Here is a 14,306-nt window from a genome sequence, read left to right as displayed (position 1 = left end):
CAGCAGGCAGCACTGGCCCAGGGCCCAAAGCTGCTCCCACCTTCAGGTCCGCGGTGCCATAGCCTTTCCTCAGTGTGATCTGGAACACGCTCAGGTTGCTGATGTTTGCTGCCAGCCGTGCCAGGCTCTGCTTCCCGCTGCCTCCCACCCCCACCAGCAGCGCATTGCCCCGAGGAGACTCCAAGATCCTGCTAATTCTGCAAATGTGAGACACAGCATCTTCAAAGAGCACCTGAAGAAAACAGGAGGGGAAGGTTCAGTGTTCTGGATCAGGGCAGGGAAGTAGCAAGTGCCCCAAAATGCACTGACCCAAGCAGCGCGATGCCGCAGTCACATCTTTTCAGGGTGGCGCTGCCCACCACGGGCACTCACCAGGTTCATTGCTGCGTTCACCTCATTGTAGCTGTCCAGGGCTTCCCCCAGCAGGTCACTCAGAGTTGCCCAGCTTGGCACTGGCATGTACTTGGACTCATCAAAGCCCTGGGCGAAGTGCCAGTAGATGTTGGGCTTGGCGAACACCACGTCTTCACTGAGCTCCTGGGAAAGGCAATTCCAGCTGTGGGTTTCAGCTGTGGGGTTTGGCCACAGGATACCAAGGCAGTGCCACCAGGCTGGAGCCCTCTCCTTTTCAGTACAACTTACTTGAAAGGCAGTTTTGCAGGTGTCCACCAGCAGCTTCTTGAAGCCACCCTGATCCTCTTCGTCAACGAGCTTGTCTCCGTACACCCTCTCTGCTTCATGAAGCCAGAGACGCACCAAGTCCACAGGGCTTTTCAGGCACTCAGGGGTGGAGAAGAGCAGCCCCTGGCAAACATACAAACCTCACAGCCCTCGGGGTTATTTCAGTGCCACTCAGAGCCGAGTGTAAAGGTTGGCTCTGGGAAGAGGCCAAGGCCTGTTTCAGGAAAAAGGTACGCTGCAAGACTGTGGGATGAGGAAAGGGAGAAATAAGGATGTTTTAGAAGAAACAGCCCTCAAGCTACCTGAAATATGTTGGAGAGGTCCCGCAGGTTGAAGAGGTAGTGGAACTTGATAGCTGTTGGCAGAAAGGTGGTGGAAACCTTCTGGTGCAGGGCTGTTGGGAGGAGAAGGGGGTGAGTGGGTGCCAGGTCCCCAGAGATCCCCGAGCCTCGTTCCCCAGCAGTGCATTCCCCAGGGGCCAATGCTGGCACATCCCACCCCAGGGTGGCGGGGGCTCACCCAGTGCCGCTGCTACCAGCTGGGGCTGCATCTTCTGGAGAGCTTGTGGTATCTGCTGCCGGGCCAGGTGCTGCTCCAGGATGGTACCATACACGGTGTGCAGAGCCTCCCGGCTGGGAAAGCTCACAGCGAGGACACAGAAGTGGCGCTGCAGAAAGGGATAGAAACTGAGATGGGCGCTTTGCCCTGCGGGGGCTAACACAGCCAGACGACATCGCAGGGCCCCCTGCCTCACCCCACCCTCTGGGCCTTGGCCCAAGGGGAACGGATGTGCTGGACATGGCCTGGCCCTTGGATCCCACACACCTGCAGCCGTGAGTCGATGGTGAAGGACCCCGCGGTTGGGTTCATGCAGGCCACGTACTGGCAGTTACGAATGTCCTTCAGGGTCAGTTTGGTCCTGTCGTACCTGTGCAGGGACCAGCACTGTGATGCTTTCCCTGGGGATGGGGACAGGTTCCCCCCATTGTGCTGTGCCCCTCTGGCACCCACCAGTGCCCATGGTCCAGGTGCTGCCGGATGAGCGTGTGTGGTGCCACGGTGCCATATTTGTCCACCTCTGGCATGTTCATGTCATCAATGAAGTAGACCAGCCTTCTGGAGCCGGGCGGGCCGTAGATTCTTCCCGATTTCTTCTCCAAGGGTTTCTCAAGGACGGCTGCAGCAAGAGGAGCGGGTGGGTGGTGGGTCAGCACTGCAGGACCCTGTGGCACAGCCTGGCAGGGGCCAGCTGCTGACTCTGACAGCCTCACCCTGCAGCATGGCCGAGGTGGTGTAGAAGTTGAGGGGCACAGACTGCACCAGATATTCGTCTGTGCCAAGTGCTTCCAGCTTGTCCCACATTAGGACCGACTTTCCCGTCCCTGCGTTCCCCACCAGCATCACCGGCTGCCGCTTCTCCATCAGCAGGTCCAGGAAGTAGCGGAGGCGGATGGTCTCTGTGGTGTGCACCATGGCAGCCTGGGGAGAGGGGCTGTCAGTCCTGGTGCTTGCCCCGGCATTGGCAGAGGTGGGATCCTCTGTCGGAGCAGGGGGCAGCGTGCCAGAGCCCTGCATGGCGTTCACAGCAGCTCCAATGGACGATGCTCTCTGCATACAAACCTGCTCCCTCTCTAAACCTAAAGGTCTTGGATACTTGACTATTCTAAGGCCTTTCTGACTAAAACTGTTATTACACAGAACAAAATGGACAGTTCCTGAAACCACCTCTGGTGTCTGCTCAGCCCACGGCCAAACCCAGTCGTGGTTCCTCGCCCTTGCCCTGACAGCTTTGATAACCCCCCTCTGGACAGCACTGCAGGAGACACAAATCAAGTGCTAAAGGAAATTTTGCACTCAGGCAATAATTATTTCATGAGACTCTATGAAGCTGCAGGTTAATCTAAAGTTAAAGAAGAGGTGGAACTTATAGCCCTTGCTGGGGTTTCTGCAGGGTAAAAATAACTACAGGAAGCCATTGGGTTTGCTGGATGCCCCCAGCCCAAATCCCAGTGACACTCCAGGCATTGCTGAGTCTACAAGACTGTAGAGTAGTAATCAAATAAACTGTATAAACATAGAGTTCATGGGAAATACCTGTAAGGGGACTTCGGGGTCAAGCTCGAACTGTGGTACTCTTTCATCCCAGGGTTTGAATCTCTTAGTTTCCGGATCAATGTAATAGTCAAAAATTGTCCCCTCGCTAGGAAACTTGACGGCTTTAAAATCCGTCAGCCACCACTTGCTGAACTGCTGGCGGTGATCCACCAGCTGGGGACAAAACAAAGACACTCAGACACCAGCCACATGAAGGGACACAGCAAGGGGTGCCGGGCACCAGGTGGTCCCGTGGCAGTACCTGGTCCTGGAACAAGGCCCCGCCAAAGGCCCAGGTACAGGCAAAGACAAAGTAGAGCTCATATCGCTCCCGGGGTGAGTCTGGTGGGACATTCTTTGGTGTCAGGAGACATTCCAACAGGGACAGCACTGTCTGTATGGCTGTGACCTCGGGGACAGGGGTGATTGTCTTGAACCCAGACTTGAGCTTCTCCAGGCATGGCGGCAGGTACTTGTCAAAGAGGACCATCAGAATGGCCTTCTCAGACTTTACTGTCCTCGTCTCAATCCAGCTGGTCACAATGCTGTGGGAGGGACAAGCAGGGCTGCAGTGAGCATGTGGGGGCCAGTGCCCATCCCATCCCATCTTATCCCATCCCATCTCATCCCCTCATCTCATTTTGTCCCATCCTGTCCCATCCCATCAGATCCCAGCCCATCCTGTCCCATCCCATCCCATCAGATCCCATCTTGTCCCACCCTGTCCATCTGATCCCTTCCCACCCCATCCTTCTCCCTTCCTGGCTCACGGGTGCCAGCCGAGGTCCGTGGGGTTGATGTAGAGGATTCCCGCCCGGGACACGGTGGCGGGCGTGGCCGTGCGCAGATGGCTGATCTCGAAGATGAGCCGCATGGTGGGGGTGAGGGGGATACGCTCGTTGCTGGCCAAGGTGAGAACCTGGGGGAAGTGGCTCGTTGTGAGGGATGCCCAGAGCTGATCCTCCTGAGTTAACAAGCAAGCAAAGCCCCTGGAGTGTAATGGCACCAACCTTATTGTCATCCATGACTGTGTTCAGGGACTCGATCCACATGGGATCAATGTCTCCATCGAGGATGATCCACTTGGGCCCGTCATGTGTGATGTTGGCCAGGTCACGCATCGCTGTGGAGAACAGACCTGCCCCACAGAGAGACATGGGTTGGTCCTCTCCATGCACAGATGTTTGCTGGGAGACACACAGGACTGGTGCTCTCATGGAAGATATTCCTTCTCCCTCCCACTCCAGGAAGGAGCCCTAAGCAAAGGTCTTCCCTTTCCATCTCACATCCTGTAAACAGAGCTCACAGCATTGGTGTCTCACCATCCTTCCACTCCCGCGTGGCCGGATGGATGACCCCGAACAGCTCATTGCAGGTCACGGCCTTGGGGTCGAGGTCCACGGTGACTGGCCTCCGCTGCAGCTTTTGGTACGTTTTGTTGAGCGACTTCAGCACCTGTGGGGAGGGGATGGTGCAGCTGCGGGTGCTGCTCCCACCGGGGTGTCCACAGCCTTCGGCAGCATCTGCCCACAGCAGAGGGCACGGAGTCCTGCTCCCATATGGGCTGCTGCTGGGAATGCACCTGACCTCCCTCTGCAGAGCCAGCTCCTGGCTGGGCTGTTGTGGGAGCCCTGACCCCACCAGCCAGCACTGTCCTGTCATCCTGCCGGCACCCCAGCATGCACAGCATTGTGAGAGCGTGCCTCTGCCTGCTCCCTACATTGTCCCTGCTCCATTCATGGGTGTCCTGAGCAGCCCCTGAGCTGTGCATCCCAAACCCGCTCAGCTCCATGGGCTCAGTCTGGCACAGGCAGTGTTGGAGGGCCTGGCACGGTCATGGCTGCACTGCAGTCCCCCACCCAAATGCTGCTCTGGCCGTACCAGGGTCTGCATGGCTGGCTGTGGCCTGTGGTCATGCCCTCACCAAGAGCTGTGGGAGGCCATGGGATATGCTCGGGTCCCATGTCCTCAGGATGGTTTGGCTGCTACCTGGGACTTGCCGCAGCCGGCATTGCCGACGACGAAGACAGAATGTCGCACTTGCAGCAGCTCCTCCAGTTGCACCACCTTCAGCACGAAGTTCTCCTCTGCCTGCAGCTTCAGCTCCAGCACGGACTCACGGATGACCTGGGAGGGAGAGCAGGTGCTGACCACTGGCAGCTTTGGCAAGACCCTGGAGACAAGTTGGTCACTTCCAGAAGTGCTGAATGGACCATCAGCCTCTGAACTCTGCCAGGGCTGAGACGCCTCCAGTGCTGGTGCTGTGCCTGGGCTTGCACCTTCTCAAAGTTGAGGTCCCTCTTCCTGGGGACGTCCAGTGCTGGGAACAGGTCTCCAATCAGCCCCATGAACACAGGCAAGTCATCTGTCACGATCTTGGGGATGTTGAAGTCTCGTAAAGCTCTCATCAGAACCTGGTCCTCGGCACAGCCGGGGTCCCCCCTCTTCAAGGAGCCTGCCACCACCAGCACGGACTTGATGGCTCGCAGCCCCCAGTCGTAGTGGTCCTGTGACAGGCAGCAAAGAGTTACCATTTCACTCTGGTGAATGAGAACAGCTTCAAACAGCACCATAGAGGAACACTGTCTATTGCCCCACAGACAGGTCACCCACACGGTGTGTGGTCCAGCCCAACTGGGGGACCTAAACTGAGCTTGTTTACAGGAGAAGCCTTCATCGTCACAAGGGGAATGGGAATCCAGTTTCCTTCTTGGAGACATGTTTTAGGTGTGAAACACCTCTGCTAAGATGAATAATATCTAGAAGCTCTCACCTTAACTGGCTCAATTCTAATTCTAATTCTAATTCTAATTCTAATTCTAATTCTAATTCTAATTCTAATTCTAATTCTAATTCTAATTCTAATTCTAATTCTAATTCTAATTCTAATTCTAATTCTAATTCTAATTCTAATTCTGTTATTCTACTTTTGGCCTTCTTGATTCCTTCCCTAAGGCAGAAAGATACCATATGATGTACCAGATGGAAGTGGAACTTGCCCTGCCATAGACCTGAACTGTGCAGAACATCACCCCACGCATCACCACCAGCAATCCCACTACAGTGTTTCAGGTCTGAAGTTCAAATGGACTCTTTCCTCTATCCTGTGTGATATTGTTAATTACCTGTTTCGACAACAGCTCTTTGCACAGTGTGTACAGAGTGATGAACTTTCTTGCCAGCAGCCTGGCATCGAGAAACCCCTCTGCCACAAGCATGATTTCGCAGATCAGTTCGAAATCAGGGACCACCATGGCGCAGGGTCTGCAGAGGAGCACAGAGGTTGGCAGGGCTGCACACCATGTCTTTGCCCTCCCATAGCCCCCAGGGTTTGCCCCTGAGTTCCCAGTACAAATCCTTCCCTGCTGCAGTTACACTGCTGGGGGTTCATGTCCCCACCGGATCAGGGCACCCGGCCCTTCTGCACTCACCATTTGAGTTCCTCCAAGGACAGGAATCCCACAGAAACCCTCTGCGCCTCCCCTTCCAGCACTCCACTGCCTTTTTGTCTTATTGTCAATTGGATTTTTAGCTGGGGTGGCAATTAGACCCCCTGAGCATCCTCTTCCCCAGCTGAGCAGCCCAGTTTGCCCAGCCTGGCCACCTCCAGGGAGTGACAGGGCTGTCCCTTGGTGCCAAGGACTCCCTGATGCCAGGGCCACCATTGCACACAAACACTCTCAGCTTAGGACACGCGATGGATGTGATTCATGAGTGTCACCACACAGGTAAGTGCTGTGATGACACCTACCCACCTGAACAGAGCCTTTAGATTCTCAGGCAGCTCTGTGCGCCCGGCGTAGCCAGGGTTCATGGTGATGAACAGCCCAACCGACGGGACCAGGGAGATAGTCTCTCCAAGGAAGTTGAATGTTTTCTTCTTGGCACGGATTGCATCTTGAATACATTTCACCTGTCAGGTGAGCAGAGGTGTTAGTGCTGGCAGCTCCCAGCTCCCTGTCCCATGCTCTGGCTCACCTTCACCACCCCTCAAAGCGACCCTGGGATTTGTCTGTGCCAGGAATAGCACTGAGTTCTTACTGAAGCCATAACAGCAGGAGAGCTGGTCTAAAACTGGTTCCTTCCCAGTCACCCCAACTCCCTGTCCTGGGCAAAGGCAGAGCTGGGAGGTGACAGGTTATTGGGATGGGACACAGCTGGGCTGTGCCCAAATCACCAGCACTGCTCTGCTTCCACCCACCACCCTGCAAAGAGGATACAGTGGAGAGAACAGCAGTAAGTTGTCCCACGAGTCACGTTTAGCTGGGACAGCACCCAGGATGTGAGCTGGGAAGTCTCTTTGGCACCCAGTGCCACAGGGTTGTGGGAACAGCGCGCACCTGCACCGCGATGACAGACAGGACCTCCACCAAAATGCGATTGAACTCGTCAAAGCAGCCCCAGGCGCCTGTCTGAGCCAGTCCCTTGTAGATGTTCCCACAGGACTGGAGAGAAACAGAGCATCAGGATGGGGCTCAGGTGCTGTGATCCTGCATGGCAGCTGCAATGGGGGGTTTGGTGACAAAGCTCGAGTGCTGAGAGCTGCTCATGCTTTATGGATTGTTCCCTTCCCTAAGGAAATGCCCCACAGTGATAGGGCCCCATGCCCCTGGGCTCTCCTGTGCTCCCAGAGACCAAACCAGGGCCCCCCTTGTCTTGGATATCCCATGGTTCTCACCTCGGTGCCACCATCCTGTTGCCCTGTGCCCTACCTTGTAGTCCATCTGCTCAGAGCAGTTGAACACGTAGACCATCATGCCCACTGCCCGGCCCAGGTCCTTGGTGGTCTCAGTCTTCCCAGTGCCCGCAGGGCCTGCGGGGGCCCCGCCCATATAGAGGTGGAGGGACTGTGTCAGGGTGATGTAGCACCTGTGAAGGGAGGACACTGGGGCTGAGCAGGGCCAGTGGTGTGGCACGGCCACAGAGCCGCAGGCAGCAGCAAGTGTGGGGAGCTGAGTCCCAACCTGTCCGTCAGGGGGGTGATGACCAGCCGGGGGGTGTTCCCCAGGTACTCGTAGGCGTACTGGAGCTGAGCGTCGCAGATGTTGGCGTAGCAGTGCTTCTTCCCCTCGTCCCAGCGGTGCCGGAGCTGGGACTGCCAGGCGAATGCCTGGTCGCTCTCCACCTGCAGAGCAGCCAGCTGTGGAAGGCAGGTGAGCACCGGCGCTGCCCACCCCGGCCCGCTGGGACAGCAAGCTCCCATTCATGCCTTGGGACCGTTCACCACCTCCCAACACAAGGAGAGTGTGCAAAAGGGTTCCAGTGCCATGCTGGGGTGGTGCCATCACTCCTCGTGGCTCAGCTCAGCCCACACTTGCCAACTGCAGTGCCCAGCCCAAAAGTAATAGAGTGACGGGAAGTCTGTGCTCAGAAGTGCTGAGAGACAGTGCAGTAAAAATACCCTTTTGTACCAAATACCTTCGTTTGGATCATTTTGGCCACAACGTCCCTGGAGTGGACATCAATGGTACAGATCGTCATGATCTTCATCCTGTCTCCAGCACTCAGGTTCCCAAGGAGCAGAGAAATGAGGGCATTCAGCCGAGCAATCTGGAGAAGCAAAGAAATGATGCACATAGAGACGATGCCCTCGTTTTCCCACCTCCTGGTGACTCCCAGCCTGGCAGAGGGGCTTGGGCCAGCTCTGGATCAGGTCCAGATGATGCCAACCTGCTTTTTGTTATAGTCCTTCAGGGCATTCTCGTAGCCTTTCTGCAGACTTGAAAAGGCAACACCAACCTCTGAGGTCCACGAGATCTGGGTGCACGTCAGGGCGACCTGCAGCAAACCACAAGGACAACACAGCCATAGAGGGGAGCACATTGCCCGCACTATGGCTCAGGGCAGGTGCCTGCAGCTCCCAGGGATCTCTGTCTCCTCCTCTTCCTCTCAGAGCCTGGCTCAGCCTGGCCCCACGCAGCAGCACCCACCTGTGCCGGGTAGTCGAACACCCACTGCTCCCGTGGCTTCGCCTCGTAGGTGACCAGGGCCCGGGGGATGAGCTGCCGCAGCGTCGAGCGCATGCGCTCCAGCACCCGGTTCAGCCAAACCTCAACCTAGGGAGTCACATCCAGCAGAGCTGAGCGAGTGGCTCCCAGCCTGTGTCCCCTCAGGCTGCTCAAACCTCTCCCTGTGCAACAAGCTGCAGGAGAGACCCCGGTGCTGGCCCTGCAGGGCACATCCCATGGGAGGTGATGGAGGGTGGTCTGAGGGTGAAAAGCAAAGGGGAAACCACCTTGTAACCCCTGAGGGGCTGTGAGGCTGTGCAGGTTCACAAGACTGTGCTGTTCTGCACCTCTAAGGCAGGTCCCATTTCTGGGGTTTTTGGCCAAAAAGCTTTGTGATTACATTTTTAAACTCCTGCCAAGCTGTTAGTGCACAACCAGCAAAAGGCTCATCCCCATCCTCAACCTGTCCCCCATCCCAGCAAGCGGAGGCTCCGCAAAGCTCAGCTGACCTGGCCGGACAGGTCACAGTCTGCGTCGAAGGGCACGTACTCCCCATCCCGGCTGAACATCCCCTGGGCCACTTTCAGGGGCTTCTTGTCCGAGCTCAGCTGGAAGTTCAGCTTGGCCACACTGTCGAACAGCTTCGTCAGGTGCCGGGACACCTGAGAGCAGAGGCACAGCCACCATCAGGAGCCACGTCATGTGTGGAGGTGTGATCAGCACTTGGATCTACCTCCGGGTGCTCCCTAGGCACTGCACCCCCGGGAAGGGGGATCAGGGATGGTGTTCTACCCGTTAGGGTGAAAAATGTTCTAAAACTGCTCAAACAGGTTAGCAGGGAAGAGGCAGAGGACTCACCCCCATGCTCACACACAACCTATACCTCAAGGGGCTCGGTCCCCTTTGATAAAATATCCAGCAGGTCCGCAGAGGAGACAAAGTAGAACCGGGGAAAAGCCAGTCTTTTGGTCTCGAGGTATTCAGCCAAGGCCTTCTCACAGACCTCCAGCCTGGAAGAAAATGGAAAAACCTGCTGTCAACCCTACATATGGGTTTTACTCTTTGCTCAGTCCTTGTCAGTGCTACTTTGGGGGAATCAACCCCTTCCTCTGGCCCCCTCAAATGCTCCGCTGGGATGACTGAACCCTTACCTGTCCTGCAGCGCTTCCAGCCGGTCGAGCAGCCTGGGTTTGTTGGTGCATTCGACCACATTGGGAGTTTTTTCTGCGTCAGCCATTAGCTCCTGAAGAGGAAAAACACTTAAGTCCACCCGAAGCGGCAGCGAGCCATGGGGTGAATGTGGAGTGGGAATGGGATTCGCACTCGGAAATCTTGATCGATGGTATCAAACTTCTTTGACTCCTCTGGCAGCTGGTTGCGGGTGTCTTCAGAGGCGATGAATATTGTTTCCAGGTGACCCCACTTCCTCTGCACCTCAAACCAGGTGCTGATAACGGCGTCAGCTGTTGACAGCTTCTGCTGCCAGTCTTGTGCCTCCCGGAGGAAGAAGGCTCGGTACTTGGAGGCCAACACATTCTGCAGCTGCACTTGGTTGTCCTCCAGCGTCTCGATGAGCAACTCATCTGCCTTGAGCAGTGGGAGTCCAGTCCTGCTGTGGGGCTCGTACTCGAACTGCATTGCTGCCCAGGTAGTATCCAGGGTATTCAGCACCTGCAGTCGGGGCAGGAGGATGAGCTGGGCACCACGGTGCTGAGTCCAGCCCCTGCGGGAAGGCAGGGTGGCAGAGGGACACCTGCTCCAGGCAGCGGCTCCACGAGCTCCCTGCTGCCTGTGGACTCCAGTCCCAAGAGCCGGAACACGAGTGCTTGTCAGCCACGGAGCCACATTGGCACAGGGCTCTCAGCAAAGCAGGGGAGGAGCCGAGCCCTGTTTACCTTCTCCATCCCTGCCTCCTTCGTGGCTTTGTCCACGATGCCGCGAACCTCCTCCTCGAACTTGTGCAGGTTCAGCTGCAGCAGGTCCGCGAGGGTGGTGTCCTCAGACATGGTGAAGTCCACCTGGAGAGGAACCGGCATGGTCGGGCCACGGACTCCCCTCTGGGGAGAGGCAATCCAGCAGCTCACCCAAATGAGCTCATTAACACCTGCGTTTGGAGACCCTACACAAATATTTGCATGAGGCCAGATTGAAACCCAATGGCACCCTTCCCTTGCTGGGTGTGGATCTCAGGAGCCTCTTGGGCCAGGGGCTGGAGCCAGAGATGGGTGGGAAGACTTGGGAGCACCTTAGTTGCCTGCACAAGCTCCTGCCAGTGGCGGTCCCTGATGGCTGGGTTCTGCAGCTCGCTCACGGCGCGCAGAGACGTGATCATGTTCTTCATGTTGCTGTCCAGCCCTATGAATGCGTCCCAGCTCTTCACCTCCTTATCCAAGCTCCGGATGTCTTTAGCAAATTTCTTGCACTCAATATCCATATCCTCAACGTTGAGCTCATTCCACCTGGTCGTCTTCCAGGTGTCAATGCTCATGTTCACCTGGACCCCGGATACATTTTCACAGACATGTGATTAGCAGAAGCATTCCTGCCCAGAATGAAGAGCAGCATACCCAGTGCCCACATGCCCCACAGGTGCACACACCATGCAGCTGTGCTGGGGTGTGCAGCCCCCCCACCTGTCTCATCCTCCCTCTGACAGCAATGAGCTCTCTAAGGAGCTACAACAGCTCTGTATCTTTGGCTGGCAATGCCTGGCTGGCACGGGGTGCTCATGCTGGATGCCTGTGCCTGGTGCATGTGCCAGGTGCCCGTGCCAGCCAAGAGCAGCCTGCTGTCCAACCCTTGCCTGGAGGTAGTGTTGTGCATTGTGTCCTGGCTCCCCGACCGTGGCACGTACCAGGCTGACCATGTCCCAGAGCTCCTTCAGCAGGCGCAGCTCCTTGCGACACGCTTTGAGCTGTTTGTACTCTGGGACTGGCACCTCAAACAGCCCAGCTGAGGAGGCCAGGGCTGCCATGTCCATCTCCATGGCCACAACTTTCTTCTGTTGCTGGATGGAGAAAAGGAGAAGGTTTCAGCCAGAGATTGTGTGCCAGGGACATGTCTCCTACTCCAGTGGTGGCTCCATCCCTGCTGCAGGGCCAGATCCTCCCTGTCAGGCTGGGAGCTGTAGCCAAAACCAGAGCAGCTGCCTCACCCCAGCACCAAATGCCAGGGATGGCCATGCAGTGCCAGGGAGGACACTAGTGGCCCTGGTGTCCTCTTCCCCTTTCTTACCCTGTTCAGTGACTTGTAGGGGTTCGGGTCCGTGTATGAAAAAGGGGCTTTTCCCTGGAAAGTCTCCCGGAAAGCGTGCTGCTGGACCTGTGTGGGAGGATGGGGTTCAGGGGGACAGTCGGGACCCGGCAGTCAGGAAGAGCAGTGGGGTCTTCCCGAAGCTGCTGAAGAGCTGCCCATGTGCCCCCAGCCCCCAGGCAGGCACCTCGAACTCCTGGCACTTCCCGCGGAGGATGGCAGCCTCGCTGGCTTGCAGGGGCGCCGCGCTGTCCGCAACTCGCAGGCAGAGCCTCTTGTTGTTGTCCCAGCGCCCAGGCAGGTTCTGCAGTGGGCACCGTGTGGGGTCACCAGTCTGGCCCCAGGGAGCCTCTGCCCACCTCCCCGCACCCTGAGCAGCCTACTTTAAGTTGCAGATGGATCTGCTCCGGCATCTCATCCCCGTAAGACTGGAGCAGGTCAATTGTTTCCTTCAGGGGCTCAAACATGCAGTCGGTCACTGCCTGCCTCTCCCTGACCCTTGCCAGGTGTCCCATCACTTCCACCAGCCCATCATAGTCTCCCTCCTCCAGAGGTTTACTCAAGCCGGCATTAGACTCTTTGATGAAATCCTCCAGCTCCTGGAGACTGGGAGGACAATGGCACTCACCAGGTGTCCCTGACGGGGCTCAGGGCTCACTCTGTAGAGCCAGGGCATGGCACCCCATGGACTCGGCCCTGATGGTGCCTCGAACCTTCACCCCCACCTCCACAACTCTGTCCCCTGCAGCCAGCCCTGCCCTGGCACACAGACGTGCCTGTGCCACAGCCCAGCTGAGCTCCGGTCAATGGGAGTGCCCATTGACCCAGTCCACATCCCCAGGCCAGGGCTCACCAGACTCTTACCTGGAGGTGACGTGGTGGGCAAGGTACTGCCGGAGCACCAGGCTCTGGCCCTTGATGGCGTCCAGCAGTGCTTTCTTGAAGAGGCGACAGTCGCTCTGCAGCCACCCCCCAAACACTGTGGTGTCGGCAAACCCCAACACCTCTTCGTGCAGCGCCTCGAGTGCATCGATCTGAGGACAAGAACAGGTCACAGCCCACGGCTGCCACCTCCCTGGGCACTTCGTGTCCTTCAGGGCAGCCCAAGCACCCAGCACATCCCCAGGAACTCATCCCACACCTCCTGCTTAAAGAGCTGGAGGGATGGGATCCCAGACGTCGCAGGCTCTTCTGGCTGCGGCTCTGGCTGTGTCTCTTCAGGCCTGGGGGCACTGCCCAAGGTAAGGAAGCGCTGCAGGAACTCCTCAGGGGTCTCCTGCCACAGGTGGGAGTGCTCCTCAAAGCTGGCGCTGAACTCCTCGCCCTCTGTCATCGTGCTGACCACCAGTGACACCACCTTGTCCCGCATCCTCCCAAGATCTGGCTGCTCCTCCACTGCAGTCTGAAGGGACGGGCAGAGCTTGGGGACCAGCTGGGGGCACCGGGCTCCTCACCCACCTCCCGCTGAGCCGGGAGTTGCTGCCGCCGGCCATGGACCCACCTTATAGCTGACTGCCCCCTCCAGGAGCCGTGGCATGGAGGCCACTGCTGCCTCAGTGTCCCCGAGCAGCCCCTCCATCAGCGTCAAGAAGCTGTCGCCAGCCCCCACCTCCAGTGAAGGCTGGTACCGCACCCGGCCCTCGCACAGCTCCATCTGCACCTCGAACAACGGGAACACCTCAGCCTGAAAAAGGGCAGTGCCTGGCATGGGGCTTCATGTCCCACGGCCCCCAGCCCTGCAAGTGTCGGGGACAACGGGGGACACCAGTCCTGGTGGGGGGCACTGCAACAGGCACGTTTGGCCACTCAGCAAACTGACAGCGAGCGGTGGGACACCCCAAGCCCACCACACCCGCTGCAGGCACAATGGGACCTACATCGGGGTTCATGTTGCTGAGCAGCATCTGTAGGGATTTCTGGACAAATCTGCAGAGCCCATCCAGCACGATTCTGTCTATGTGTCCCACATACTTCAGCCATATCTGCGAGGACTTGTCAGCCTTAAACAGAGTTGCATTCTCCTGCCATGGGAAAACCAGCGAGTGTTTGTCAGTGAACATCCAGCAAAGGCACTGGCTCCTGGCACTGCAGGCAAAGCCTTCCTTGTGGCCCCTGTGGGCCCATCCAACACTCCATCCCATGGGCCTCACCTCCACCATCCCCTGGATCCTCGTGCCCGTGTTCTCGATGACAGTGCGGCGCTCAGTTAAGGCATTTTCTCTCCCATCCAGGTCCAGGAATGGAGCTGTCTTGTGGTCCTTCCTTCTAAACAAGGGAGTGGCTGAGCAGTCCTGCAAGGAGGAGAGAATGGGGCTGCTCTGCTGAGCCAGG

General features: G+C 57.4%; 1 protein-coding gene across 1 annotated transcript in view; it reads right to left on the bottom strand.

The window, feature by feature from the left end:
• DNAH17 (dynein axonemal heavy chain 17) overlaps window positions 1-14,306 on the bottom strand; it is a 33,527-nt gene that overhangs the window by 13,276 nt on the left and 5,945 nt on the right. The window contains exons 17-54 of the mRNA XM_032706743.1: window positions 14,126-14,266; window positions 13,853-13,996; window positions 13,477-13,659; window positions 13,117-13,377; window positions 12,840-13,009; window positions 12,359-12,581; window positions 12,163-12,279; window positions 11,958-12,044; window positions 11,578-11,730; window positions 10,969-11,217; window positions 10,619-10,741; window positions 10,047-10,394; window positions 9,875-9,966; window positions 9,607-9,733; window positions 9,233-9,385; window positions 8,706-8,831; window positions 8,446-8,553; window positions 8,194-8,325; window positions 7,740-7,900; window positions 7,488-7,644; window positions 7,116-7,220; window positions 6,531-6,688; window positions 5,901-6,039; window positions 5,055-5,282; window positions 4,765-4,902; window positions 4,098-4,230; window positions 3,786-3,913; window positions 3,546-3,694; window positions 3,038-3,320; window positions 2,776-2,949; window positions 1,953-2,160; window positions 1,693-1,858; window positions 1,507-1,609; window positions 1,201-1,348; window positions 984-1,075; window positions 643-804; window positions 373-537; window positions 41-232 (exon numbers count right to left, since the gene is read on the bottom strand). Of these exons, the coding sequence (XP_032562634.1) occupies window positions 41-232; window positions 373-537; window positions 643-804; window positions 984-1,075; window positions 1,201-1,348; window positions 1,507-1,609; window positions 1,693-1,858; window positions 1,953-2,160; window positions 2,776-2,949; window positions 3,038-3,320; window positions 3,546-3,694; window positions 3,786-3,913; window positions 4,098-4,230; window positions 4,765-4,902; window positions 5,055-5,282; window positions 5,901-6,039; window positions 6,531-6,688; window positions 7,116-7,220; window positions 7,488-7,644; window positions 7,740-7,900; window positions 8,194-8,325; window positions 8,446-8,553; window positions 8,706-8,831; window positions 9,233-9,385; window positions 9,607-9,733; window positions 9,875-9,966; window positions 10,047-10,394; window positions 10,619-10,741; window positions 10,969-11,217; window positions 11,578-11,730; window positions 11,958-12,044; window positions 12,163-12,279; window positions 12,359-12,581; window positions 12,840-13,009; window positions 13,117-13,377; window positions 13,477-13,659; window positions 13,853-13,996; window positions 14,126-14,266 (6,126 nt within the window). The remainder of the gene's footprint in view (window positions 1-40; window positions 233-372; window positions 538-642; window positions 805-983; window positions 1,076-1,200; window positions 1,349-1,506; window positions 1,610-1,692; window positions 1,859-1,952; window positions 2,161-2,775; window positions 2,950-3,037; window positions 3,321-3,545; window positions 3,695-3,785; window positions 3,914-4,097; window positions 4,231-4,764; window positions 4,903-5,054; window positions 5,283-5,900; window positions 6,040-6,530; window positions 6,689-7,115; window positions 7,221-7,487; window positions 7,645-7,739; window positions 7,901-8,193; window positions 8,326-8,445; window positions 8,554-8,705; window positions 8,832-9,232; window positions 9,386-9,606; window positions 9,734-9,874; window positions 9,967-10,046; window positions 10,395-10,618; window positions 10,742-10,968; window positions 11,218-11,577; window positions 11,731-11,957; window positions 12,045-12,162; window positions 12,280-12,358; window positions 12,582-12,839; window positions 13,010-13,116; window positions 13,378-13,476; window positions 13,660-13,852; window positions 13,997-14,125; window positions 14,267-14,306) is intronic.

The sequence above is a fragment of the Chiroxiphia lanceolata genome, chromosome 19 (assembly GCF_009829145.1).
Source record: "Chiroxiphia lanceolata isolate bChiLan1 chromosome 19, bChiLan1.pri, whole genome shotgun sequence".
NCBI classification, from domain to species: Eukaryota; Metazoa; Chordata; class Aves; order Passeriformes; family Pipridae; genus Chiroxiphia; species Chiroxiphia lanceolata.
This window is presented reverse-complemented; position numbering and strand designations above follow the sequence as displayed.